The sequence below is a fragment of the Bactrocera latifrons genome, unplaced genomic scaffold, assembly GCF_001853355.1.
Source record: "Bactrocera latifrons isolate USDA-ARS-PBARC rearing strain unplaced genomic scaffold, ASM185335v1 scaffold_5, whole genome shotgun sequence".
Classification (NCBI taxonomy): Eukaryota; Metazoa; Arthropoda; class Insecta; order Diptera; family Tephritidae; genus Bactrocera; species Bactrocera latifrons.
Genome location: NW_017537156.1, coordinates 2,178,597 through 2,206,270, shown reverse-complemented (window position 1 = coordinate 2,206,270; position 27,674 = coordinate 2,178,597). Strand labels below are relative to the sequence as shown.

Below are 27,674 nucleotides of genomic sequence, written 5' to 3'. Positions count from 1 at the left end.
TTACTTATTTAAATACTCTTATTTATTCACATTATGTATATGTACAATAACTTCAATAATTTATAGTTATAAAACTTAAACGTAAAATTTGGTAAAACAGCATATTTGGATAGCTTATAATGCATAGCAGTTTACACCCCCTGCTTTTACTCCCCCTATTCGTATACATATTTATATACGACTGTCCTCTATATTATATATTCTAAGTATATATATATTAGAATTTATTTGGCGTGGCAAAGAATTTGCATAGCTTCTCTCAATAACACCCCACTGCTTAGTCAGCCTCCACATTTGGCTAGCACGCTCACAGATCAGTCTTTAGGAGTCCCGCATTTTCGATCTGATAGATTATTTGCGTTTCCTTATATGTGCGCGGTTCGGGCAATACAACGTCTAGTTTGCGTTTCTTTCGCCGCTTGGCCACTTGCAGCCACACAACAATGCCGATCAGTAGTAGTACGAGTACCAGCGCTAGTACGCCTAAAAGTATGTATGTCAAATAGGAACGTGGCTGACAATTTGTTTCGATGTATTTGTTCAACAAGACAAATTCGTTGTTGCTACGACTAGCTGCGATCATTTGCCCGTTCATCCCGTTCATGGGTGTTGCCACCGCTTTGATTGGCTTTGACAGCACGTAGATGTTGTCCACATTGTTGCGAAAGAATGCCTGCTTGGGTATCGGTGGTTTCTGTGCTGTGTCCAAGTCGCTGCAGCCAAAGGTGTTCTCATAGCGTAGCTGTTTGATGTTGAGCGCAAAGCGTTCGTTGAATTCCAGCGGACGCGTTTCCACTGGCAGTTGTAGTGTGTTGTTGTTGAATTGCAGTTCGAGCAGTTCGCTGTGCATGTAATCGCGGTGTATATGTATGCCTGGCAGGTGTGTAAAAGTTATATTATTGTAATCTTATTCAATGGGCGTATAAAAACCTGCTTACCTTTAAAGGCTATCGGACTAGTGAGACCAAAATAATTATCGCGTATTACAACGCTCTCACGCACGTAGGCCTCAATCCACTCGGCATCGATAGCCGCGAAATAGTTCTCTGTGATGCTGAGTTTGTTGATAACTGCAAATAAAGAGAATCGAATGTTATGCTTTTGAAGATACATTTGCATGGTGTGCGACTTGGCTAAAATATTGCAATGTTTGCTTTCAGAGTGCGAATGCTGTGCTGTGTTGATTTATTTACGTGACGAATATCTCAAAAAATGAAATGAATTATTGGAAAAATAATAAAAATTTTACACGCCAAAACAGCTAATCATTTCATTATATTGTCAAAGGTTTGTGTCCTTGATAAAAGCTCAGATATTTATTGTTTATATAGCTTTTATAATAAATTCCAATTGCTTTTAATTTACATTGAGTACTTTTTTGAGTTAAACCACGCACATTTCACTGGAAATGTGTATTCATATTTTATTCGAATTTTAGTTCATATTGAACCTAACCTAACTCATTCCACAATAACTGAGAATTATATGATTCATACATATGTGTATTTATTTTCAAAAATGTTTGCTTACTTTTAAACGAAAATGCATGCGAATGCACTTCTTGAAAGTTGTTGTTTTGTATACGCAGAGAGTTGAGCACCTCAAGTTCATAAAATGCTTTCGATGGCACATTTGTTTGAAATATACAGTTACGAATTTCCAGTTGTTCGACGGCAAACTTCTTGAAGGCCTGTAATAAAAAGAAATTGCTTGAAGTGGTCAACATATTTCTAGAACAGAAGCTTATTATAAAAAAAGGAGGAATAGAATGAAAATGGGTATAGTCCTGGTAAAACGGAACGAAAATGGAGCAATCAAATCGAATTTAAAAGCCATTGAGGAGCATATGTCGAAAGTAAGAAAGAGTAAGGAACTATTAGGTGATCAGATAAATTTTCTACCCAAAATCTGTTTACCAAATTGGTACAATTAAATAAAGTTTCTTTTGAGAAGCTGTAGAAAACATTCCTAAATTTTATAATCATTATCCCTTTGTAAACTCCAGATTCAAACTTTCTGACTATTGCAGTGTCTTCCAGGCCGAGGTTGCAGCCATTAAGGTAGCAGTAGATTTACTGCTGCGGAGTGCAGCCTTTTTCAGAGAAGCGGCTATCCATTCAGATAGCAAAGCGGCGATACTAGCCTTGAACTCATTAACAGTGCGTTCAGGGCTGGTCAAAGAGGCAAAGAGGCCTGGTATGGAAGCCAGGCCACAGCGAAATCGTAGGAAACTGTAAAGCTGCTGATCTGGCAAGGAAAGGTACCCTAGAACCGCTATCGGTAGAATAGTTGGTGCTCCCGTACCCTCTTGTGTTCTACTATTAGATAACTGGGTTTCGCGGAAGCATAGCCAGCGCTGGTAAATGGGCTACCGCAAAAGCTTTTTGGCCCAAGAAAGATCGCAAGAGATCTAGTGATTTCTTTACCCTCAGTAAGGCTAGGACTCTCCCTAGTTTTAGGGCTTTTAACGGGTTACTGCCCTATTGGCGCCCATCCATAAGGCTGTGAGTTTGTAAGTTCGATCACAGGAGTTCTTCTTTCTATGGCCGTAGTCCACGTGCGATCTTTTATCAGCAATCTAACCAAGCCTATATTTCTCTATGTTTACATTATAGAAACACACTTAACTTCAGAATAAATATTTAATAAGTTCCAAGTTCTTTTACACTATTTTTTGAAAATTTACTTTAACTACAATCCCTGATGTACTATATCCGGGTGTAATAACCACCGAAGATTTGGGATATTGAATTTATATGAGTTGGGGTGTCTTCTTACCTGTGGTTCTATTCGCTTAACGAGGACATTATCCATTTTCAATAAAATAGCGCGATCCTTGAGCGTCGTAAAACCGAATGGATTTATCACATCGATGCGTCCACCGATAAATGAGATCTCTTCAATATTACCGTTGATCGCATGCGAGTCGATCAACTCGAAATTCACCTGAAAATTCATATACATATTTATGTGTATAAGCATACCGTTATTACTTTGTTTACGAGAGGTGGTAACCCCCCGTCAACTTACCCGATCGAATTCGATAATTAGCGGCGTATTGCTTGCGTAGCGCGGAAACGCCAATGCATACTTCTTCAATATCAAATTTTCCACATTCTTGAAATTTATTTTGCGCAAACCTTGCGTATCTTCGAGTGCATTGGCCTCGATGGTTAAGGATCTGCAATTACTTATTTCTACTTGAAACACGTAGCCGATCAGGTGAGGTAGTTGTAGGCGCTGAGTAAGGGAGGAATATACATAGAGCGAGAGTATAAGAGAAATGAATAATTAAAGGAAACTAAAAATCTAACGGCATATATGAGTCATCACTGCATGAGCACTTATCGGGTGATTTTTTTGAGGTTAGGATTTTCATGCATTAGTATTTGACAGATCACGTGGGATATCAGACATGGTGTCAAAGAGAAAGATGCTCAGTATNGAACCAATCTAACGTTTCAAATAAAGAACCGATGAGATTTTGCAAATTTTATGCGTTTTTTTTTTTAAAAAAGTTATCAAGCTCTTAAAAAATCACCCGATAGTTATATGGTAACGGGTGGTCCAAAAATAGTTTTATTTCAATAAACGATTTTAGTTGATTATGGGTTTATGTATGTACTTAAAAATGATCAGCGTGATGAACTGAGTTGATAGTTAGCCATGTCGATATTACTGGCTCTGAAATTTCGCACACGTCCTTTTCTTCCTAAGAAACAGTTCAATGCTCGAAACCACCTATAACGGATCGCTATAAGTCATAACTGTCATACAAACTGACCGATCCAAATCAAGATAAAGATCTTTTTATACCCTTTTTGGCGCAGTATACGTTTTTTGTGGTTTTCTACGTTATCAGCGTAAAGCTCTTAACATAAAAAGTTGCTTCAATATCAAATAAGAACTCTAAGCCATGAAAATATACTTTCGGACCACCCTTTTCGGAACAAAAAAAGTTTAAATTTCTGCGTTTGTGCGTAATGCCGTTAGATTTTACATATACCTGTGTGTGTTTGCACTTACCTGATTCACAGACAGACAATCACAAGTGAATTTAGTGTCATGCGCTATACAAGTGACATTCTGTAAGCTGCCCAAAGGCGGTGGGATGGGTTGAAGCGGTGGTAGTATTGGCTGTGGTGGTTGCCAACCAACGCCATTACGGTAGTAATCGGCACGACCGTAGGACGCAGACAATGTGAGCAATGTCGTCACCAACAGCCAATATGTTGCTGTGTCGAATTGTTGCCGATGACCGCGACAGTTCCGCCATAGCCAATCGTGTTGTTTTTTATAATTTATTAATATTCGTTGGCGTTTTTTGTGATTTTTGCACTTTTCATATACTTCTATTTGTGGCGGATTTGTATCCGCTGTAATCAGCGATGCGGCGGCCATTGTAACGTTTTGGGTTGCAGACAATTTCTCATAGTTTTTTCATGTATCACTTTTCAAACACTGCTTTAGCACTTTTCTAAATTAATTTATTAAACAAAAAATCAATTACATTTTTTTCTAACTATTAGTAATTGTATCACTCTTTCACTCGAGCTCTTCCCGACAACTGGCGAACTGATAAGATTGCTCGACTGACTTACACTCAGTCACCTTATTGTTACTAAATACCCACAAGTAGAATTGTTTTTGTAATTCGATATCATTTTGCACACACATACGCATGCATATCTATGGCATATATATTGGTTTGAGGCAGTTGAAACGCTCCAATACAGTTTAATGCCATGAAAACTCAAGCTAAATATATGTATATTTGTTGATTAAAAGTTGTGTCATTATTTACCTACTTGTACGATGCATATGTATGTACGTGTTCGTATATGCATACTAACGGTTAATGTCTTATCTTATCGCTCAACAGTTTTCGCTGATTTAACGTTAAAGAAATAGGGGGACTATTTTTATCCCTATTTTTTTCGAAAACTTTATTAGCTCGTGTATTTTCTTTATGATTATGGATAGCTAATACCTATGTACATATAATATATAGAGTTATTGGTTAAGCTTAATATCGTTCGCAGTATCATAAATAGTTCTATTAGCCGTTCGTGACACTAAACAACTTTCGATTTTTTTTAGAATGCATCGAAATGCCCGTGGCTTTAGTATGCAATTCTCCAAATATGAGACTTCGTCAATTATGTCATACAAGTCCGGAAACATCCAATTAAAGCTTTCCACACTCGGAGTTTTTGTTGTTGTCTAATATCCCTAAAGTTTTCGCTAGACTGTGGGATTATATATCATATATCCTTTGTTCAATATGCACAACATATTGGAGGATTTAAAGACTGCTGTTTACCTCCAGTTCCAACTATTTTCTTGTAACTTGGCGACATATTCATTTCTGAATAAATAGCCCTTATCTATAAGCGCTTGTTTGAAGAGAAATTTTGCGTATGATTTATTCAGTAATGCACCCTTTGCAGCGTACGCAGTGAATGCCTGCCTTACAGTTTTAAAGCCTTTCCTCTAACTTAGAACTGGAATGATGTTTATCTGTTAAATATTTTTCTGTAATTACTAGCATTCCCTCATTGACAGTGCGTTCAGGGCGAGTCAAAGAGTGCTTAACTTCGCTATTAATAGCATCGACTGTCTTTGACATAAGACCACAGGAGAATTGCAGGAAATGGTGAAGCTGATGAGCTAGCAAGAAAAGGCACCCTAGAACCACTATCGGTAGAATCAGAGCGGATCCGCGCTCCCGTTTTTTCTTTGTGTTCTACTATTAGATAGCTTGTATTCGCGGATACTTGGCCCAGCAGGCACATGCAAGAGACCTTGTGATCTTGTTGCCCTCAGCAAGGCAGATTCTTATGACCAATGTAATTAAAATTGACCCAGACTTGGCTTGGTCCAATCTTTTTATGTTCGGGTAAAGGTTGAGACTCATGTGTCAATTATTGTGTGTTTGACAACTGTTTGTATATGATGCAAAAAGGTTGTCTGATGATGTTCACCTATGGAATCAGGGCTACATCAATCACTGAAAATGTATCAGAAGTATTTTGGGGAGTCGTCTACATTATCACGAACTCAAGGTTTTGAGTGGTACAAAGTATTCAGTGAAGGTCATGAGGCCGTCGAAAAGTCCTACCTCTATTAATAACGATAACATTGAAAAACTTAAAGAAACAGTTAAAGAAAATAGTTGTGTTGACGTCATAGTGATAACAGAGGATCTCAACATCTCTTATTGATCGACGCAAAACATTTTGGTTAATGTTTTGGGTATGAAGTGTGCTCGTACCAAGAGACCTCAATCTTTTGCAAAAACAAAGTCGATTAGAGATCACCAAAAAGATGCTCGAAACTGCCCAACAATCTAGCGCTCAATGCCAATAACGCTGGTGATGCTCATCGTTTTCTTTAATTACCCACACCACGGTTCATCATGTATTCGTTTCACAGGAGCAAACGGTCTCATCTACTTGAAACAATTCATCGTAAACGACCGGATTGGTGTTTATAAAAGTCATGGATTTTTTACTACGATTATACATGGCCACATTGTAGCATGACTAGAGTTGACCTTTTAGCCAAATCGGAACGAGACTCATTGTTCAGTCACTGTATTCGCCAGATTGTTCTCCCTGTGACTTTGGTTTTTATAACTGAAAAGTCCGCTTTGGGGACCGCTTCATTAGTCCACTAAAACCATTAGAAGTCATCTCAACCGAAGCTATTACAAGTGTCTGGCGAATTGGATGAATTGTTTGCATGTCGTGACTCAAAATTACCCTATTTCGAAGGTGATAATAAAGATTTTTTATGAAAATGCTCTGCAAAATCGACCATTTGCTATTTTCATTCCAAAATTTGAAATTTATAAGCTTCAAATGACATAAGTCAAGTATTCAGTCTGCAACTAAAAAACTACATAAACCGTTATACTATTTTCATATAATTTTTTATACCTTTTTCTCGGAAACTGTACGGAAATAATAGGTCGCATGCCACTGCTTGTGTATTTCATTTGCTTTGATTTATTTGATTTCTTTGAAAGTCATTTGTCACTTAGGCGTGCCGAGCCAGACACACTGAACCCAATTATTATATTTAGATCATTATTATGTAAATGAGAATCCCATTGAGTTGCTGTTAAATATAATATTAATTTGATGCTATCGCACCTCCCGTAAAATTTCATTTATTTTTGGCTTAAGATTTTTATTTGAATATTTATCATAGTGATCTCAGATTTAGTTGGAAAAATCGAAAATTGCTTAGTTGACGTTACCTAAAAGCTCCAGATATATGGGCGATAAAGTTCTTTGTTTATTGAAGACACTATTTCTTGATTTTTTCATTTTAAGCCTTGCAGCGTCAATCCTTTTAAATCCTCATAACTATTTATAGCTCCAAAAATCCATTACACTTTGCTTAGTTCTTAGAAACTGCATTTAAATTTGGTTTCAATTTCTTACGGGTAGTCTTTAAACTTTTCTTAATTAAGTGCTCCTTCTTCATTTTTATTTTTGCTTCACCCTGACTTTGTATCGAAATGAATACTATAATTGTATGAATTATGTAGAAGGGTGCATGCTTTTCCGTCCACTTCTAAACGAATAAATAAACAACTTCATTGGCAGCGCAAAGAATGCAACAAGCTCACGATCACTGCTCAAAATCGGTAGCGCAAACTCTTCCTCTAATAGGCTTAATTGAATTCTAGGTCTTGCGCCTTGAGTGTAAAAGCACAGCTTTGAAGCTGCTATTGACAATTATTGGGTCCCCTTTAACTATAACGATCTGTGATTTTTTCGCTTGTCTTGCATTTATTTATTTATTCATTTAAAGATTGGTTGTTGTATCGATTCATTTCATTTGTTACTTTGTATATACATTCTGTCAAGAAAGTATCGGGAATTCTTCATTTCATCTCCCGCTTATATGGAAGACAGGAAATTTTTTTTCTGGCTTGGTATAACTGTCCTTAATTATGATGCCAAAAATTGGCGCGATCTGTCAACCAGTGTGTTTACAGCAGCTGTTTATGTCAGTCGATCTCATCAGTGTTTGTTGAATTTTACAAAAACGTATTTGTGTTAAATTTTGGCCAAACACTCAAGAAATATCATTGAACAAGTACCGAATCTCCCTGATTTAGCTCCATGTGACTTTTACCTTTTTTCACATTGAAACATCCACTTCGGGGAACACGCTTCGACTCAATTGAAGGCATTAAAACAAATTCAACGCGAGAGTTGAAGGCCATCCGGGAAAGTGCCTATAACAAAATGTTTTGACGATTGGGAGAAGCGTTGGTACATGTGCATCGCTTTCAATTGATGTTACTTTTCGTTTTCTTTATAAATTCCCGATACTTTCTTGACAGAATGTATGTATGTACATGTTGCAAACCCTTTAGGAAAAATAATTGCATCCGAAGTAGTAACAGTTTAGAGATACTTGTTTAAACTTTTTATTGGAACTCTAACGAACTATATCGAAGGAATCTATTCGAAGGGCTGCTCGGATTCTAACTAATTACTCTGTATTAGTAAAAACACTGAACACTTTTATTTCTTAATATCGAAAAATCATACTTTCGAACGTAAATTCTCAAACTGAACGGCATGTCTATATTCGGTTAAAATAGTCTATCGCATTTGAAAATGTTGGGATAGGTTAGTCGGTGTACGTGTAAAATGTCAAAAAAATCTTCTTCAAATTACCCAATAAGACCGGTGTTTAAAATTGTGTGAACTTGCAATAACAGGTTGATAAATTTGTCAAATTATATATTTTTCTAATAGAAATATCAATGTTCCGGCTCCCGATTTCCTATTTTAATCCTCGTTGAAATGAATAAGGTAATTTACTCGCTTCAATTATAGTTTTTGGTAGCTTCTTAATACGAATAAATTTTGCTAAAAAGCCTTTATAGTCAAAACCTCGTGTTAGACTTTTTCACAAAAATTAGGTATTGTTGTTGTAAAGTTTTACGCTTCATAACTGACGATACTTTATTATGGTTTCGTAACTTTGGAAGAGTGCATGTGAGTTGAATTACATACAAGAAGGCAACAACGCAGATCTGAGAATTCTGAGTGGTATACATCCATTTATCGTATTACAATAAATCAGAAAAGTCAACCGACGAAGACGGAACACTCTTCAAAAAGACAATGCGAGTTCTCACACATTGACTCAAACAATTGCATTTAGAGCACTAAGAGAGTGGCTTAAGGGTTTCGACAATTGGTTAAATCGCAAACAAAAGTGTATAGATCTTAATGGAGAAAATGTTGAAAATTTTGTTTTTGTTCTCTCTAAAAATATAACGGGTTTTCAAACGATTTGGGATATCAATGAAATTCTTTATTCCTGTGAAAGTACATTCGATGCCATTATGTAGGGAACTCCATTTCTTGTGAACGGCCATCGCGTCAGACGTTGAACCCAACGGCGGTTTTCAAGCATAAATCAGCCGATACTGGCTTGTTGGCTTGCTTTTCAATAAATCGATTGTAACATTCGCTGTGTGGCTAGTATCGCCGTTCTGTTGGACTCATTTTCAAGTTGTTGCTCAGCTCAATTCACGAACATACGACGATTCTGGTGGTCAAGCGGCTTCAGACCTTGCGTCAATTTCATCTTGTGAGGATGTAGGCCAAGATCTTTTCACAAAATTCGGCACAACGACATCACAGAGATGTCCAATGCTTGAGAACGACGAGACTGATTTGGGTCGTCCTCAATTGATGCGCTAGCGGCAACAATATTCTCGACCCTACGGGCACTCCTTTGTTTCACCTTCAAGGGAACATTTTATACTGTGCCTGTGGGTTCAAATTTTACCACTAGACGCGCAATTGTTGATCTGACGGGACGATTATAGTGACCATAAATTGGACGTACCGCTCTTAAAGTTGAGGTCACTGACTCCGAATTTCGGTAGTAAATTTTAGTAATTTTGACTCGTTGTTGGATCGTATATCTTTCCATGACAAAATGACAAACCTTACTGAAGAGAAATTGTAGCGTCCCTATTGAAAACCCCGTTATAAAAGGTTCCCCAGGTTTAGTAGTATCTTTCCTTCTAAGTGCCTCTTTGGGATTTTAAATAAATACCTTTAGTTTTTGAGGTTTGTTATCAACAACTTGAAAGTTATCTCAACAAATATTTAACATCGAATAATTAATACATAAACCAATATACTTGTAGGAGTGTGAGACCCATAACGCATATATGTACATACATACAAGGAATTTAGGTTAAAAAATGAAAGTAAAATATTTTTTAAGTTACCGCCCTTTAAAAGCTATTTATGATTGCATCACACTTATGGGAACTCATGTACAGTGACACCTACCCATACTTCTTTTGTGTCAATTTGCTTGCTTGAAGATTTGTTTAAGGTTTTTTTTGAGATAAAATGGGCTTTATAAATATTTGTTCTGGATATACGTTTTGTAAATATTTTTGTGTTGACTTGTCAATAAGCGCCAGAAAATATTTATCTGCTTTTAAAATTTACATAATATATCTACAACAACCAAAGCTGTGATTAACATTGACATGACACACACACACTCACTTATATAGTTAGTTATATATTTTTTTTGACAGTCACACACGTTTGTTTTGTTAAAAGCTAAGTTCAAGCATCTAAGTGATCATCAACGCTGAGCGGCTAGCGGAGCATGGATCAGTGACCGGCCAGCCGATCAAAAAAAAGTATGTAAAATTCATGCAGAACCACGACATGACACCAGACTGCACTTTACATACACACACAAGCGCATTTTTGTATAAACACATTAACGGTTTGTGGTTTGAGCTGAAGCTGCGGCAGGCGGTTGGAAAATGTGGTGGGCGGCAGGCGGTTAACATGCCTGCGGTTAACAAGCCCTATTTAAAGTGCATCGTTATTTTCACTTATTCTGATTATATTTATTGCTCAAGTGGCCTGAAGTGCCGACGAACTGTCATAGCTGTGCGGTGCGCGCAGACGCATCCGTCATCAGTGGCTTACAGTGTTTGCTATGTGCCTGTTCAACAGTGTGTAATGATTTCATGATTGGAGGAAATTAAATTAACGCGAATTTGTTGTTTGTGTTGTTGTATTGCATTTCCTGTATGTCAGCCGCAAACATAAGCTATGCCATGAGCTCGAATTCTTCTGCAACATGAGCACAAACACGTAGATGATGAGATCTGCATATGTGCTAGCATTACATCGATAGGCTAAAGAGTAGAACTGTAGCTATGGTTATTATCTAACGCTAACACCTGTCTCCTTTTCAATAGAGATTCTTGTTTAATGTGTCATGAGTCTTTTGATAAGCAATGGAGACTCCAAATTTCTATTAGATCCAGATGATTTATGGAATGCCTGTTTAATACCGAATTCCATGTTCGCGTCATTGAATTGAGATTTCCAGTTTGGCAAAGTTCTTAGTTATCTACTTCCATTTCAACCCCTAGCTTTAACCTTCAGAAGGCGGGTGTATAAATTTGACACGCCAGTCAGCGTGTTGATAAAATATCCTATTTTGAAGGGAAAAAATACTGTTGAAGACAAGGTTTGGATTGATCAACACTATTTGAATTCTACCGTTGAAAATAAGTTTGCTAAGTTTGAACGAGGCAAAATGAGCACCGAGGATGATGATGGAAGTGGACGGCCCAAATAAGCTGTTAGCGACGAAAACAACGAAAAAGTTCTTAAAATAATTTCGGATGCGCGTAAACTGAAGATGTTCGAGAGGGCTGTTGCTCTAAAGATTCGTTTACAAATATTTGGGTATGAGAAACCTCTATGCAAAGTGGGTGCCGCGCAAGCTAACTTTGGACCAAATATAACGACGCGTTGCAGATTCGGAGCAGTGTTTGGAGATGTTTATGCATAATAAAGCCGAGTTTTTACGTCGAAGTGTGACTATGGATGAAACATGGCTTCATCGTTTCACTTTGACGTCTAATCGACAGTCAACCGAGTGGACTACACACGTTCCAAAGCGTGCAAAACGCAACAGTCGGCTGGCAAGGTTATGAGGTATGTATTTTGAAATGCAAAATACTTTTTACTGACTTCTTTGAAATATGAGGGACAATTAACAGCGACTGTTATATAGCGTCATTGGAACGTTTGAAAATTTGAAAAAAAAAGAAAGTTCTGTTTCACCAAGATAATACACCGTGTCAGAAGTCAGTAAAAATGATGTCGCCATTCATGACTTCGACTTCGAGTTGCTTCCGAATGCACCGTGTTTTCCAGATCTAGCTCCCAGCGACTATTTCCTGTTCTGAAATCTCAAAAGAATGGTCGCTGAGAAAAAATTTTCCTCGCATGAAGAGGAAATAATAGGAGCAAAGGACAAATCGTACTACCAGAGCGAACTCGGTGATTCGCTAAAGTTATAAAGATAATGTGCTTTCAATTGCGAGTAGCGCTAAGCATCCGAGTGTGTCCAAGTCGTAATTAAATAAATTAGTTAAATTTAGTTGCACTACCTAACGTACTAGCGATTAATTACAATATTTTTCTCTATTTATGTGTCTGTCTGTATGTGCCATATATGATTAGCTTAATTAAGTTGTTTAAGTTTTTGCTTGCTTGCGCTAACCTGCCGTAACAACTTTGACAAACACAGCTTAATCAATTGTTGCGAATTTAAACTAATTATATTTTAATTGTAGAAAAGCGAAATAAATACAGAAATAAAAAAAATTATGTGAAATGCGAAAATTGTCATTTGTCAGGCATGCTTTGAATTAAATTATGGCATACTTTGCGGTTGCAATAAAAATGCAAATAAACATTTGCATAACAACAATTTCTAATTGAAGCGTAGTTTCGCTCAGTCGGCGTTAATTCAGATATATTCCGTGCACGTGCACCGTAAAAAATCTAATTTGCAAATACTTTTGCAATGTAATGGCACTTGGATTTCGCAAAATTCAGGAGGAAAGTACAAAAATAAAATTTTGCTTATTGTAATTATTATTTTATGAGTTCAATTATATTGTTGTAAACTTCTTTCTTTCCTCAATCAAAATTTTTAAAATTATAATCTTGAAAAGAAAATATGTATCTAAAATATAAAATTAGTGTATATGCTACTTCTTCTTCTTCACTGGTGTAGACACCGCTTACGCGGTTATAGCCGAGCTAACAGCGCGCCAGTTGTTTCTTCTTTTTGCTGTTTGAAATCTTCCTTCTCCACTTGATCTCTCCAACAGAGTAGAGGTCTTGCTGTTCCTCTGTTTCCACCGGCGTGTCCTGAATCGAAAACCTTTAAAGCTGTTCTCTTCTATCCCAAAAACATGACCTAGCCAGTGCAGTCGCTGCCTCTTGATGCGCTGAACTTAGACAAATTCACCGCATATATTGTACAGCCAAAGGACTATCAATTTTTCGCAAAACTTTTCTCTTGAACACTGCTAAGAACGACTCATCATATGATGTCATTGTCTATGCCTCTGTATCGTATAGCAGGATGGGAATAATGAGAGACTTGTAAGGTTTGGCGTTTGTTAATCGAGAGAGGACTTTACTCAGTCCGAAAGCACCTGTTAGCAGGAGTTATTCTGCTATGGAATTCGAAGTTGACATTGTGGTTGCGTTAATGCTGGGTCCAAGATAGTCGAAATTATCTACGATTTCAAAGTTATGACTGCCAACAGTGACGTGTGAGCTAAGGCGTGATGTCATCTATGTTTGTTTGATGACATTCGACGAAGGGGTGGTGTGGGTTAATCTTCCTTTCACGGGTCTTTTCCAAGATTTGGCGCATGGTGAAAGTCTGGTCGGTTGTCGATTTTCTAGGTCTAAAGCCACACTGATAAGGTCCCATCAGTTTGTTAACAGCAGGCTTCAGTCTTTCAAATACTACGCTCGATAAGACCCTATATGTGATTGGCGGTTCCCCTTTTTATGGATTGGGTAGAGCACACGTAGGTTTCAATCGTCGGTCATGATTTCATCCGACCAACGATTACAATCTTTTATAGTGATTGACGGACCTAAATATTTGTTTTCGAGATTTGTACGTCAGTTATTATCATAGATAAGTAAGAGAAATATATTTTTTTACAATAAATTAATATAGCCCAGTTAAAATGATTAGACCATTTGCTTGATAACTTGTTGCCTTTTAGAAGGTAATTTCATGAAGGCGTTCTAATGGCAACTCGTCTCTATTGGTTAAAAACTGGGACTGTTTCACAAGCTTGTTTTGAGTCGACTTTTTTACAGAAAAATCGTTCGTAATAGACAGAAACAGGTATTAATCACTTGGTGCTACATCCGGACTATAAAATGGATGCATAAGATCCTCCTAACGATGCCCTCGAAGCTTCTGGCGTGTCACTATCGATGTGTGGGGTCTGGCGTTATGATGATAAAACACAGGTCTTCTTCTATTGGCCAAACCTGGTCGCTTCTAGGCGATTGCTTCTTTCAGACGACCCAATTATTGGTAGCCCAAATTAAGAGTTTGGCCTGATAGGCACTGCTCATAGTAGATGATTTCCTACGAAGTAGCTGTTAGTTCTAGCTTGGTCACCGTTTCGCCACTGCACCCCCACGATGTGCTCATTTATCAATATCATTCGCTTCGGAAATTTATAAATTTTGTTCGAATTCCTTTGATATTCGGTTTTTTCGGTTTGAGTAGGTGTCATTATGACGCAAGAATGTGACACTAAAATTTCTACTTAATCCTTCGTAGACATCTCTATGGAAAATTAAGTATAATTACAAAAGCGGTCAGCAAGGTTCTTGACATAGATCATGACAAGAGATACCTGGTACTGTCAACTAGTCGACTCTCTTATTACTAATTAATTAATTTATTCTTATGAGCAGCAAGAGAGTTGTAAGTTTTTTCCGATTTAAAACTGGAGGTTTTGTTTCTTAAACTAAATCTTTAACCTCTCCGATTCTGCAGATCCCACTCATTTGGAAAGAAAATACTAATTAATCGGGTAAAATTTTATGAGTAACCCGATGTCTTGTTCTAAATGAAAAATAACCTTCCAAGAAAGAAAATAATTAGTGTTTGAGATTCCGAATGAAATTTAGTTTGTAACTGCATTTGGATACTCTATTCATTTGTCGAAATCGGCCAGATCGGACAACTTAATCACATATCTCCCATATATCTGATTATTCAGGTTTTTTAGACTTCGCCTTTTAGACTTCGTTGGATCAAAACCGATCTTAACCCCTAGTCCCTAAGGCAGAGTTGTTGTAAATGATCCGTAGAATATTTTCCACATACCCGATTTTATAGCAAAAAAAAAAAAAAGAATCGAATGTAAAATACATTCTAAAGATATACAATATGGGGGCTTCTAAGACAGAAATTGACAAATAATTGAAGTGTAAATACTTATCTTCAAGAATATTGTAGATTTTTAAGCAAAAAGATTCAACTGTTTTGAATTATTCTCTCCTAAAATAACTTTATGTGAACGTGATGTTCTTATTGTGTGAAATATCTAGTGCAAAGCTAAACTTTTTGAAAAATTTACATATTACATTTTCAGTGTACTTTTTCAGTGCTGCCTACACATTTTGCAAATATAGAAAATGTTTGCAGATTGCGAACGGCATTTGTCAAGTATCTTCTTGCCTTATTGGTCTGCCAACACATTTCACATTTTTTCAGCGAAATTTCGCTCACTGTACTCTCTTCGAACACGTCCCCGCACACGTTTGGCACACGCTCATCGCTTTGACCACACTTTTTAGCCGCCTCGTTGCTATCCTACCACTTGTTGTTGATATTTAATAATAAAAAAAAAAAATATTGACAAAGACAACAACAAATTAACTGAATAAAAACCAGCTTTTCGTTAATTACTAATCGAAGTCAGCAAATATTTTCGTTTGTGAAACAATTAATATTTATTTCTAAGAAGCTCACCACTTCCAAAGTCACTGCCACTGTTTGCCGCGGTCTAAAAATTTGCCGCCAACAACCCGGCCACCGCCCTCGCCACCCGCCGGTCAACTGGTTTATATTTTTTGCCACAATACGTTGTGTTTTTCTCCGTTTTGCGACGCATTTAACCTTCAATTCCTAAGTTTGTTTTGTTTTCATTTCAAATTTAGCATGTCTATTTTGCATGTGTGACATATATATTTGTTCGTTTTATATATTTACGTATGCTATATTTAAATATGATCGCTTACACGGCCCATGTCGTTAGAGCGCGAACATACATACCTCTGTGTAATAATCATGAATCAATAGTGTCAGTTTTAATGTTCGAATTAGTGTTATTGCGGTCTGTATTTGGTTCACATGTATTTATGTATATACATATGTACTCTTACATATTTGTATACATACATATAGTATTATATTTTCTTTTGAAATTTTTATAAGTGCACAGCTTGAGCTAATAGTTTTTAAAAGTAATGTATTCACTTAGTAGTTTAAAAATTAATAAGCAGATATTGCCAAATATTTTTTACCCGGTTATTAGAAATTCCCAAGTTATTACTTTTCTCCATTCAGTTTACTCAGTATTTCATTCATTATTCAATAATTTTGGTTTAATAATCTTTCTTTTTGGAAAATAAAAGTCAATTATAGGAAAATGATTTAAATAGTATATACCAACCCATATCAAACAAGATGTCGATATATTCGACTAAACTAGTAATAACTAGAAGAAGCAATCGACAGAGGCATTATTTTTACGTTTTAGGAATTATTAATTATTTTTGACAATCGAGAATCGAGATCTATACTTTTAAGTTTCGGATACCTTTGAGCTGCTTAATATGCTGCTTAATAGAAAATTGATTTAATTTGTTCTGATCCATATTTTAAAATACCTACAATGAACTCTGGATCACAGGATGCTTGCTATATATAATTCTTCCAGTTCCTTTAATCTCTAAGTTTAAGTAATTTGAAGTTATTTTAAGTTTTCAGTTCTTTTAAAAACTTTTGAGTTCAAGACCGATTATTTCGAATTTGTTATTCTTTAAATGGGAGCAGCTTTGGGATGTTGTGAGAACTCAGTATTGATATACCCATAGATATGAAATATACTTCAAATAATGTTAAGGGCTCTCCGACAATGGAATGAATTCGTATAGCAAACATGTAGTACGAACTTAAACTTGCCGAAACATGCTAATTTGCTAAATTGATAGTATAATATTTCAACTTGATTCTTATCTACATAGATTTTAAAAATAACACTACGAGGGTCGCTTCTTTATATTTATTATTTGAGTTGGAGACCATATAAAATATAAACGATCAGGGACGAGCTGCATCATGTCCGTCTGTCTCTCTATATCTACGCAAATTAATCCCTCAGTTTTTGAGATATCGATATGAAAATTAGCACACAATATGTGTTTTTTGCTAATTTTCTCCTTATGGTCTCAGCCATCAGTAAAGTATTAAAAGACTTGTACATTTGAAGTCTCTTAGTTCTATTTAGGACCTTACCAGCTTCAAAGATGCTATAGTAATGCCTGGGTTAATCCATTATACCCATTAACAAGTCAGAAAAAGGAGTTTAATTTTTGTAATTTGGTTTTATAAGAGGATTTTTATTTATATATGTATTATAGAACAAAATGAAATGTCAACGATTCATTTCGAACAAATGTGAATTCCCTTGATCTACAGGAGGATATCCGAAAAAGAGTTTCAGATGACGAGAAAGGTTTTCTGCTTAAAATTTTAACAAATCCAAAAATCTAAAAAAATACATATACTGCGGTACGGATGAATGATTAGTCAAAATTTAGATTTTCGACAATATGTCTGCTTCCAAAAAAAGTCGGTTCGTGTAAAGTAATTTAAACTTCTGTTCTGTCTTTAATCATTACCTGACAAATATATTTATGGTTGTCATACGAAAATTTCAACTCGCTCGAACCAGACGGTTAGGAGAAATATTTCTCACCGACTTTGAAAACGCGTTTAAAGTTTGGAGTCGATTACATCCTTCTTATCTCCGAAAATTGTTGATCCGTTAACTTAATATTTTTGAATAATATCTTCAAATATTTTTTTAAATTAAATTCAATACACCGGAGTGATATGATTCCTAAGTGTAGTTTCGGTTATTTTTAATGATCTGTAATATTTTTCATTATCTGCAGTAATGTTTACATGTTCATAAGAACAACGTTTACAAATTATTAAACTATATTATCAAAATAATCGTTCTACAATTGCAACTTTTCGTGCGCTTTCCTATTTTATGTTCGTAATAATCGCCGACATCCATCCAATTGTTGAAAATTTCTGGCGTACATTTTCTTTACATAAAGTTCAAGTGCCACAATCTTCTATAAGAGTGTACAGCTGCTGGAGTATGCCATTGATATTGATATCATCGGTCTCAACACCCGCGCCGTTAGTTCTGCTTTCTGAAGACTGGACAAGGAAGCAAAACAAATGGGTCTGGAAGTGAACTAGGGCAAGGCGAAATACCTCCTGTCATCAAACAAATAGTCGTCGCACTCTCGACTAGGCTCTCACGTCACTGTTGACAGTCATAGCTTTGAAGTTGTAGATATGTAATTTCGTCTATCTTGGAACCAGCGTAAACACCACCAACAATGTCARCCTAGAAATCCAACGCAGGATAACTCTTGCCAACAGGTGCTACTTCGGACTGAGTAGGCAATTGAGAAGCAAAGTCCTCTCTCGACAAACAAAAACCAAACTCTATAAATCACTCATAATTCCCGTCCTGCTATATGGTACAGAGGCTTGGATTATGACAACAACTGATGAGTCGACGTTGCGAGTTTTCGAGAGAAAAGTGCTGCAAAAGATTTATGGTCCTTTGCGCGTTGGCCACGGCGAATATTGCATTCGATGGAACGATGAGCTGTACGAGATATACGACGACATTGACATAGTTCAGCGAATTAAAAGACATCGGCTATGCTGGCTAGGTTATGTTGTCCGAATGGACGAAAACACTACAGCTCGGAAAGTATTCGACGCTGTACCCGCCGGGCGAAGCAGAGGAGGAGAAAGACCTCCACTTGGAATATCCAATTGGCGCCACGTAGCGAAAAGAAGAAACGACTGGCGCGCTGTTGTTAACTCCGCTATAATAGCGTAAGCGGTGTCTACACAAATTAAGAAGAAAAGAAAGTTCAAGTGCCAATAAGACAAAAAATCGCTCGAAGTAATAAAAATATTGCTGCTGTTCAGATAATTGTTACTGAAGACTGCAATTTATCGATTCCAAAACGTTCTCAAGAATGGGACTGTCTTAAACCACAACCGGGCTGGTATTGAGAAACGATTTGTGCTTGCATTCGTATAACATTGTACTCATTCAAGAACTGAAGCCATTGGTTCACCATAAGCGTCGTGATTTTGCTTATTTGGCTGATTTTGCATTCGAACAACTGGAAAACGATAACGATTTTTTTAAGAAAATTATCTACTCCGATTTCTTCTGAGTGGTGCGGTAAATAAACAAAACTGTCATTTCTGGTGCGAAAAAAATTCACAAATTATTCATGAACAACCATGACATTCACCTAAATTGATATTTTGGTGCGGTTTTTGGTTTGGTGGAATCATCAGTCCGTACTTCTTTCGAAATGCAGCTGGTGGCACTGTTACTGTCATTGGGGAGCGATATAGATTGATGATAACCAACTTTTTATGACCGCAATTGGGCGAAGTTGATCCTGACAACACCTGCTTTCAACAAGACGTGGCTACGTGGCCTATAGCAGGGGCAACAACCGAATACTTGCTAGAAGAGTTTGGAGATTCGAAGTCATTGGTCTTTAACAATAAACCAGTCCTAGAAGTCAATATTGAACGTGCTTGATTTAGTGGTTAAAGTACTTTAAAATTGGCTTCATCGATTTTTTTCCTGCAAAAGAAGTCGTGGGACCATTTGACTGCTTTTCTATTAAGAACTTAACTTTATCGATTGTACTTCATATTAAAAAAAATCCATTGAATTTACTTAACAATTAGTGTGTGTTTTTTTAAGAAATCGTATCACATTTATTGGAAACCCTGCATAAGCATATGCAAAACAAGTAAGGAAGGGCTAAGTTCGGGTGTCACCGAACATTTTATACTATCACATGATAAAGTGATAATCGAGATTTCAGGCGTAGTTGTGAACCGATTTCACCTATATTTGGTACATGTCATCAGGGTGTTAAGAAAATATTATATACCGAATTTCATTGAAATCGGTTGAGTACTTCCTGAGATATGGTTTTTGGCCCATAAGTGGGCGACGCCACGCCCATTTTCAAGTTTAAAAAAAAACCTGGATGCAGCTTCCTTCTGACATTTCTTACGTAAAATTTAGTGTTTCTGACGTTTTATGTTAGTCGGTTAACGCACTTTTAGTGATTTTCAACATAACCTTTGTATGGGAGGTGGGCGTGGTTATTACCCGATTTCTTCCATTTTTGAACTGTATATGGACTGTCTCTTATACACATCTAGATGTGTATAAGAGACAGCTATAGTAGTTTTCGAGATATGTACAAAAAAGTTAGTAGGGGGCGGGGCCACTCCCAGTTTTCAAAAAAAATTAAGTCCAAATACGCCCCTCCTTAATGCGACCCCTTGTGCCAAATTTCATTTTAATATCTTTATTTATGGCTTAGTTATGACACTTTATAGGTTTTCGGTTTCCGCCATTTTGTGGGCGTGGCAGTGGGCCGATTTAGCCCATCTTTTGGAGCCGAGAAATTCGTGTACCAAGTTTCATCATGATATCTCAATTTTTACTCAAGTTACAGCTTGCACGGACGGACGGACACGCAGACATCCGGATTTCAACTCTACTCGTCAAGCTGATCACTTTGGTATATATAACCCTATATCTGACTCTTTTAGTTTTAGGACTTACAAACAACCGTTATGTGAACAAAACTATAATACTCTCTTTAGCAACTTTGTTGCGAGAGTATAAAAATACCGTATTTTGGATATAATCCCCTAGTCAGAAAGAGCAATGATAGTTTCATGTATTTTTGGCTTGGATTCGTTTAGATTTTTATTTTAAAATAGGAAAAAATTACTGGGAACATGTTTGATTTTTGGTTAAGCCTGTTCCTCCAAATATTCTACTTCTAGTCATATATATTCATATTAAATATACATATGTAGAATACCTAAAATGGTGCTGATCTAAGCTATAAGCACTTACTTTGTAAGGTTGTGATAAATATATACATACATATGTACATACCTTGAAGTATTTCAAGTATAATTATCATATGCTACAAATGCGTGGGAGTGACACCAAGCAAAGTTGATTTATATTTTTTTTAGGTTTTTTGTTTGTAAAATTTTTAGTGTTATTTTTTTGCCAATAGAAAAATTCTGATACTTTGTACTGAATCACCTTTTCGTCGATAACTTATATAATATAAGTGGAAATATGTATGTACATAAGCGTGTGTCAGTCAGCAAGTTCTGAACTTTTAAAACGATTTCAGCTTTTTATGGGTGAACTTACGTTAGTCCATATTTCCAGCTTCACTTCGTGCGCTCAACGCCATGCAAATAAATTTTGGTACGATAGTTTGACAGGCACGTTGCAATATGTCTAAATACAATATATGTATACGGTGGTGTGTAAATATGTACTGATCGACTCGTTAAAGTGTCATAAAATTGCAATTTGTTTCTATAAATGAAAGTGACACCTTAGTTGGCTGTTGCCAAAGCGCAGCGCAATACCTCCTGTGACACTACCCTCCTAACTCTCTCTACCCTCGTCCCCACTTTCTAGCCTACATGCAGACTTCGCTAATTTCATTCTGCAATTGCATAAATAGCAAACACATGGTTAGTCAGTTCGTCAAACAGTCTATCAGTCACCCAATGGGGTGCGTGTGTGTGTGTGTGCCTATAAAAACATCTTGTTTGCCATATTTTACGCTCGCTTTGTTTACGTATTGAGCCAACGAGCGTTGTGCATTTCATCAATTGGGGTTTTAGTGGCCCGGCGAGGTGAATGGTGGGCACTGATTGCAATCGTAATCGCATTTTCGCTGCATTGGCTGTTTTCTTTGCTTTTGTGCATTGCGAATATTTTTCGTTTTTCGTTTCGTTTCGTTTGTGTTCGCATTATTGAAAGTCACACATTTTGGGGGCGTGTGGTTTACGTAAACAGTAAATCGAGTGTAAATAGCTTATAAAGGCGGAAAAGAATTGTTGGGTATTTTCGAATTGCCAGAGAGCACGTTTCGCTTGAAAAAGATACCCATAGACATGTGTTTGTCGTTGTAATGCTCAAACACTTTAAACTGGACCAACACTTGATTTTATTTTGCCATAAATTTCAATATTCGCTCACTATTTATTTTCATAAATGCGAAAAATGCGGAAAGCATAAATGTGCAGCCCGCTCGTCTGTTCATCTGTCCTGCTTCGTGCACCTAATGCACTCCTTTGCCGCGCTCAGCATCGGTGAGTTGCTCGTCCTCTGCGCTTGTCGGCGCCTCAAATGCGAAAATAATGAAATCAAGCGCGAAAGTGAGTAGCAAACGCGGTTGCAGTTGCGACAACAAAAACAAAGGCAAAGGCTAAATATGCAAAAATTCTGAGATTTGCCTTATACGTGACTTCTAAGCGCTTTCGCATGAACACCACATGGCCGGGTGAAGCTGCAAGCTGCAGCCAACTGTTCGCGATCATGAGTGTGTGTGTGGTGTTTGTTGATGGAACGCATTCCAGCAATATGTAACCCTGTAGGAAGCCGGAGAGGAAGTACTCGTAAAATAAGTGGAGAAATTAAGCTTTCGAGTTAAATGGTAAATCCGAACATTTTGCCTAGGGGAAAATCCTTCGGCCGTGCTCTAAAAAAATAACGCTTATCGAGCCAATATCCAGAGTGCTTCAAGTACTTTCGCGTAGTACTCCTTCCTGCGTTGGCTGTTTTCGGAAAAATCTATCCAACTCAAATGTTATAAGAACTCTCACTGAAAACGTGAAAATTGGTGAAATCGGGTTATAACCCCGCTCACAATTATATAACGCTAAGGTTAAAAACTGATAAACCGCGAAAAATCAATTACTACACCGGAGACGTTAAAATTTAAATCCGACGTAGTATGAGAAGGCTTTATGGGAGCTTGGGTAAAGATTGGACGATGGGGGTGGCACTGCCTACTTTTTGTTGAAATCGCATTTCATGGAACCTGACTGACCGAATTCAACTAAATTCAGTACGTGACATTATGCTCGTATTCCTATAGCACAGTGCGAATATGGACGAAATCGGATCACAACCACGCGTACTTCCCATACAACAATTTTAAAGTCCATCTGATTCTTTCCTTTCGAGTGTATAAATCAAGAAGCAATTAATATATCTGGGTAAAAATTTGTACCAATAGTGTCTTTGAGGTATGCCACCTTATGGCTAATAATTTCCCAAATCGAACCAAAACCGTTCAAGTCGTTAGGTTATAGTTGACTTTTTACCGAAAATATCGGTCAATGTGTGATTTATACAAGTGTATATCTATGTATATTGTCAATTTTTGTTTTGTTTAGCATCAGCTTTCTTTGCTTAAATAAGTCATCATTTGTTGTTGATCGTATACACAGTTTTTGATGCACTGCGATCGTGTTCTCATATAGATTACTAGTTAAATACTACTGTGATCAAATTGAAAGGTGAATTTTGTCCACTTAATCTCCTTCAAAGTAATCCCCTCCCGCTGCAATACACTTATGCCAACGAATTTTCCAGTCATCATAGCACTTGGAAAAATTGTCGTGATGGTTATCAGAGCCTTCTTCGATTCAGCTTTTATATCTTCTTTTGTTGAAAATGTGGCAAAATGATCACGAATAACCAATGCAGTATGAGATGGTGCATTATCGCACTTCTTTGTTCAATAAATTCTGACATAGTAAAAATCGAAGAATTCACTTTTAGATACTCACTAAGCGACGCGTATCTCAAATAATAATGAATATTTTGACGTGAAATTTGCCATAGATGTCACTAACAGTACTACCAACTTACACAAAAAAATTTACCGATCCGAAAAACACGCGAAGTATAAATCAAAGATTTACCTTTCAAGCATCAGTATCACAGTAGTATATTGTTGCCGAAACAGTTCGGTCTACGAAACTGATCCAACATGGATACATATAATATATACAGTGTAATGTTTTGGGGAACAAATCTATAAGAAACCTACAATATTAGATTGAGATCTTCAGTAAGGAAGAATTTTTCACTCCAGTACAGGAAGTATTCACGATACTCAATGCCTATTCGACGACATTCAGATCCACATAACCTAAAGCGATCCGAATTTGTATCCGGTCTAGAACTGTACCTATTCACCATTCGTTGAGGAATGTTTTTGGCGCTATAACTTATAGAGGCAACATACAGAATTATAGAGTTTTTCTTTATTTATTTTTTCAATTTTACATAAAAAACAAGAAATGATTGTACATATTTAAATTTTAAAATATAAAGTACATATGTTATTCAATCAATATATGTATTTATGTATTTTGAAAAATTGTACAAAAAAATTAAGAAAAGTGTTCATTTTAAAAGAAATCTGTAATATGTTTTTGACGGACATTATTTTGGCGTATTTTGTCTATGGCATTATCAATGTTTACAATGTCATTAAAAATAGTGTCTTCAACATTTGATGCCATGAAAAAAAGACGCAAATTCTCAATTGAAGCTTTCGCAACCTTTGTGGAAACTGAGGGAATTTCAAATGTTCAAATACGAGTTGAAGACGCTTTTGATACACATTTTTCAATTTTTGTCTCAAGAAAAATACGAGTTATCAAAGGGACCGAAATACATGCATTTTTCGCGAATTTTTCTAGGTAGTGAAGAAATACTATGAAATATCAAGGTTTTTCGCTTATCGAGGTTACGACTTATCGAAGCTTCACTGTATTTATGAATGATCAGCGTAACGAGTAAAATTAGTCACGTCCGTCGTCTCTGTTATTCAGATTTCTATGGCATATAGCTCCCATTCAAACTGACCGATCAAAATGAAGTTGAATATATTTTTTCTGTATTTACGCGAACTAGTCCCTCAGCTTTTGATATATTGATTTGATATTACGCCGAGGAGTCGAGGCATTTAAATATTCCGATAAACAATATCTTTTTTATACTCTTTATGCTATAAGAAATGCATACGTGAAGCGTATTATAGCTACGGTGTAGCCGTAGTTAACGTTTTATCTTGTCTTTGGAGTTATTTAATATTTTTATTTCTTATTTTGACGTTCCTATATCCACTTGCTGGAGCCAGACACACCATTCATGTGTATGTACGCAAATATGTTTGGCACTCAGTGAAATACCAGCGGCGCATGCGGATGCTGTGACCCATCGCGCCCCTCGTGGAGAACTTTGCGGGAGCAAACGTAGACGCAGACGCAGACGCAGACGGAGACGTCGACAACGAACCTTATGAACTTTTCTTCCGCATAAAGTGTTGCCTCTGCGCTTTTCGCTTTGTGGCTGCTGCTCTTCCAGTTGCTTTTCTAATTTGTTTAACCTGCTGTATGTTTGCGCTTTGCTGAATGCAAAACGAAATCTGTGCTTGTGGCAAACTTGGCTAGACAGTGGTGGCTTGAACTGTGTGCCGACGGCCAGCCACAGCCGCACTTGCCCGTGCGCGCTTCAACAACTGTCTCTTATACACATCTAGATGTGTATAAGAGACAGGTATGTTTGCGCTTTGCTGAATGCAAAACGAAATCTGTGCTTGTGGCAAACTTGGCTAGACAGTGGTGGCTTGAACTGTGTGCCGACGGCCAGCCACAGCCGCACTTGCCCGTGCGCGCTTCAACAATGCACCACCAAGCAACAACAACAACAATAAAAACAGTGGCTTGGGGCATGCGTTGCTGGCTGTGCGCAACGAATTTGCATCACAACTTGGGCTTCGACCACAGGCAACCGTGCCTGGGTATGAGTATAAGTATGGCTAGACATGTGTGTGGCTATGTGTGTGCGTGCGCAAGTAGCGACAGCTTGTTGATTTGCTCAATATGCGCTTATTTGCTTTTTGTTGTTCTATTTTGCTAACGCTGTCTCATTAACGGTTCGCCTTATTAACTTATTTCTCCTTCTTATTTGGCCCTAGTGCCTACCTCTGGCTTTATTGCTATTCCTTTAGAAAAGCATATTATTAAGTATTCAATTATTTTTGCATTCAATTAAACTTTTTTTTGTTGGTTTTGCCTCGTTTTGTTTACTTGTGGCCTTCTCTCGATAATTAAGTATAGAAATTTACGCTCATAACATTGACCGTTTCACCGTCGGCTGTTTGCTAATGTCTGTACGTAAGTAAATATGATTGATTGTTTTTTCGCAAGCGTCTATATAATTGTATTGCTAGAAGTCTGTCCGTTTATGAGTATTTTTTTTTGTTCTGTTCTTTTTAGTTGCCACTTGACTCGTGCTTTATGCGTTTTAGAAATTTTAATGGATTTTTGCACATACATATATAAGCACATTTGTATGTATTTACTTTTGTTGCTTCCAGCTGGCCATTTTTATGACTTCCTTGAAATTGTTTTCACTTCACCTATTTTTTTTTGAAATTTTTTTTATTACTAAATCTTCCTTTTTGCACACGAGGTTGATTTATATAATACCATTTCAAATAAAATGTATAATTTTGTAACAATTCTTTTAATTTGCACACGATTGTGATTCATATTAATCGAAAAATTTATAATTTTTCTTTGAAACACATACCTTATATATTTTATTTATTATTATCAATAATTAAATATTTTTACTTGTTTTTGGTTATTTTCGAAAGTTTAGTTTTTCTAACATAACGCTAGTTTTTGAAAAAAAAAAAATTCTGACACGCGCACAAATCTTCCACACTTATACTCGTATAGCTATGCGCACTAACAAAACTCGTCATGTACCCGCTCTCGAATCCGCTCGATCTACCGGTCGCAACGTCAGTTTCCATACTGATCGCATACAAGATCTAGCGAGCGAGTCAAGTGAGCTGCAGCACACACTCACATTAACTTATGTGTCCACTTGTGTAGCTCTTTTGGCGCGCTTCAAAGCTTCTATAGCTAGCCCAGCAATGCTGTTGGAGCCGCTGCTGCCCTACCCTTGCGCCCTCAACTTACCTTTGCCTCACTCCACGTTAATAAAATCGTGTGTTAAGCGACTCTGCCGACTTAGCGTGTCGCTCGGCGTTGTGCCGAAGCCAGTCTCCGCTGCTCTATTACGCTCCGAATTCAATGTACTCTTCTTTCGTTTGTTTATTTATCGCACGCTGCATTTTGTGCTTGCATTTATTGATTTTGTTTACATTTACCGCATGTTTTTGTGCGCTCTCAAGTCGTTTGCCACCCATTTTGGCTGCTTTTCTCCCATTCTTAACTCCACAACAAACTAAAGTTTTAACGAAAAGAAAAAAAATATATAAAAAATTTTTTTTTCAATGTTTCCACTTTGTTTGTACTCTGCGTCTACTTTGGTTTCCGCTCATGCGCGAAACACAATGCTAGCGACAGACTGCAAACGACATCTGTCAAATATTAAAATACACACVTTYTTATGGACGGACCTATTTTGACAGCTGCATGGCTACACGACGGCAGGCCGACAGTTGTCGTTCTCGCTAACTTCAATTTTATCCTATATTTGCCAACGACAGTAGGAC

At 36.9% G+C, this 27,674-nt stretch overlaps 2 protein-coding genes across 7 annotated transcripts in view; one reads left to right on the top strand and one right to left on the bottom strand.

Moving 5' to 3' along the window:
• On the bottom strand, positions 1-26,964 carry LOC108973704. Of its 5 annotated transcripts, none has more exons than XM_018941133.1 (7): positions 26,920-26,964; positions 4,027-4,477; positions 3,031-3,240; positions 2,779-2,946; positions 1,531-1,690; positions 939-1,070; positions 1-873 (listed from the first exon to the last, which is right to left on the bottom strand). In XM_018941133.1, exons 2-7 carry the CDS (start codon positions 4,399-4,401, stop codon positions 308-310), a joined length of 1,611 nt encoding a protein of 536 aa, XP_018796678.1. In that variant the 5' UTR covers positions 4,402-4,477; positions 26,920-26,964; the 3' UTR covers positions 1-307. The 5 variants fall into 5 exon arrangements, with proteins under 5 accessions (XP_018796678.1, XP_018796676.1, XP_018796677.1 ...); XM_018941131.1 differs by having other exon boundaries at positions 26,904-26,955; XM_018941132.1 differs by lacking the exon at positions 26,920-26,964 and adding an exon at positions 26,508-26,627.
• Positions 1-27,674, top strand: part of LOC108973702 (E3 ubiquitin-protein ligase highwire) — a 148,698-nt gene that overhangs the window by 16,933 nt on the left and 104,091 nt on the right. The gene's annotated exons all lie outside the window — the stretch shown is intronic.

Excerpts from the sequence above, each read along its gene's own strand:
- LOC108973704 (XM_018941133.1), bottom strand. The coding sequence starts at position 4,401 with ATGGCCGCCGCATCGCTGATTACAGCGGATACAAATCCGCCACAAATA. Across the intron at positions 2,947-3,030 it reads TAATTATCGAATTCGATCGG|GTGAATTTCGAGTTGATCGA; the intron begins GTAAGTTGACGG and ends ATGAATTTTCAG. Across the intron at positions 874-938 it reads TAGTCCGATAGCCTTTAAAG|GCATACATATACACCGCGAT; the intron begins GTAAGCAGGTTT and ends CACACCTGCCAG.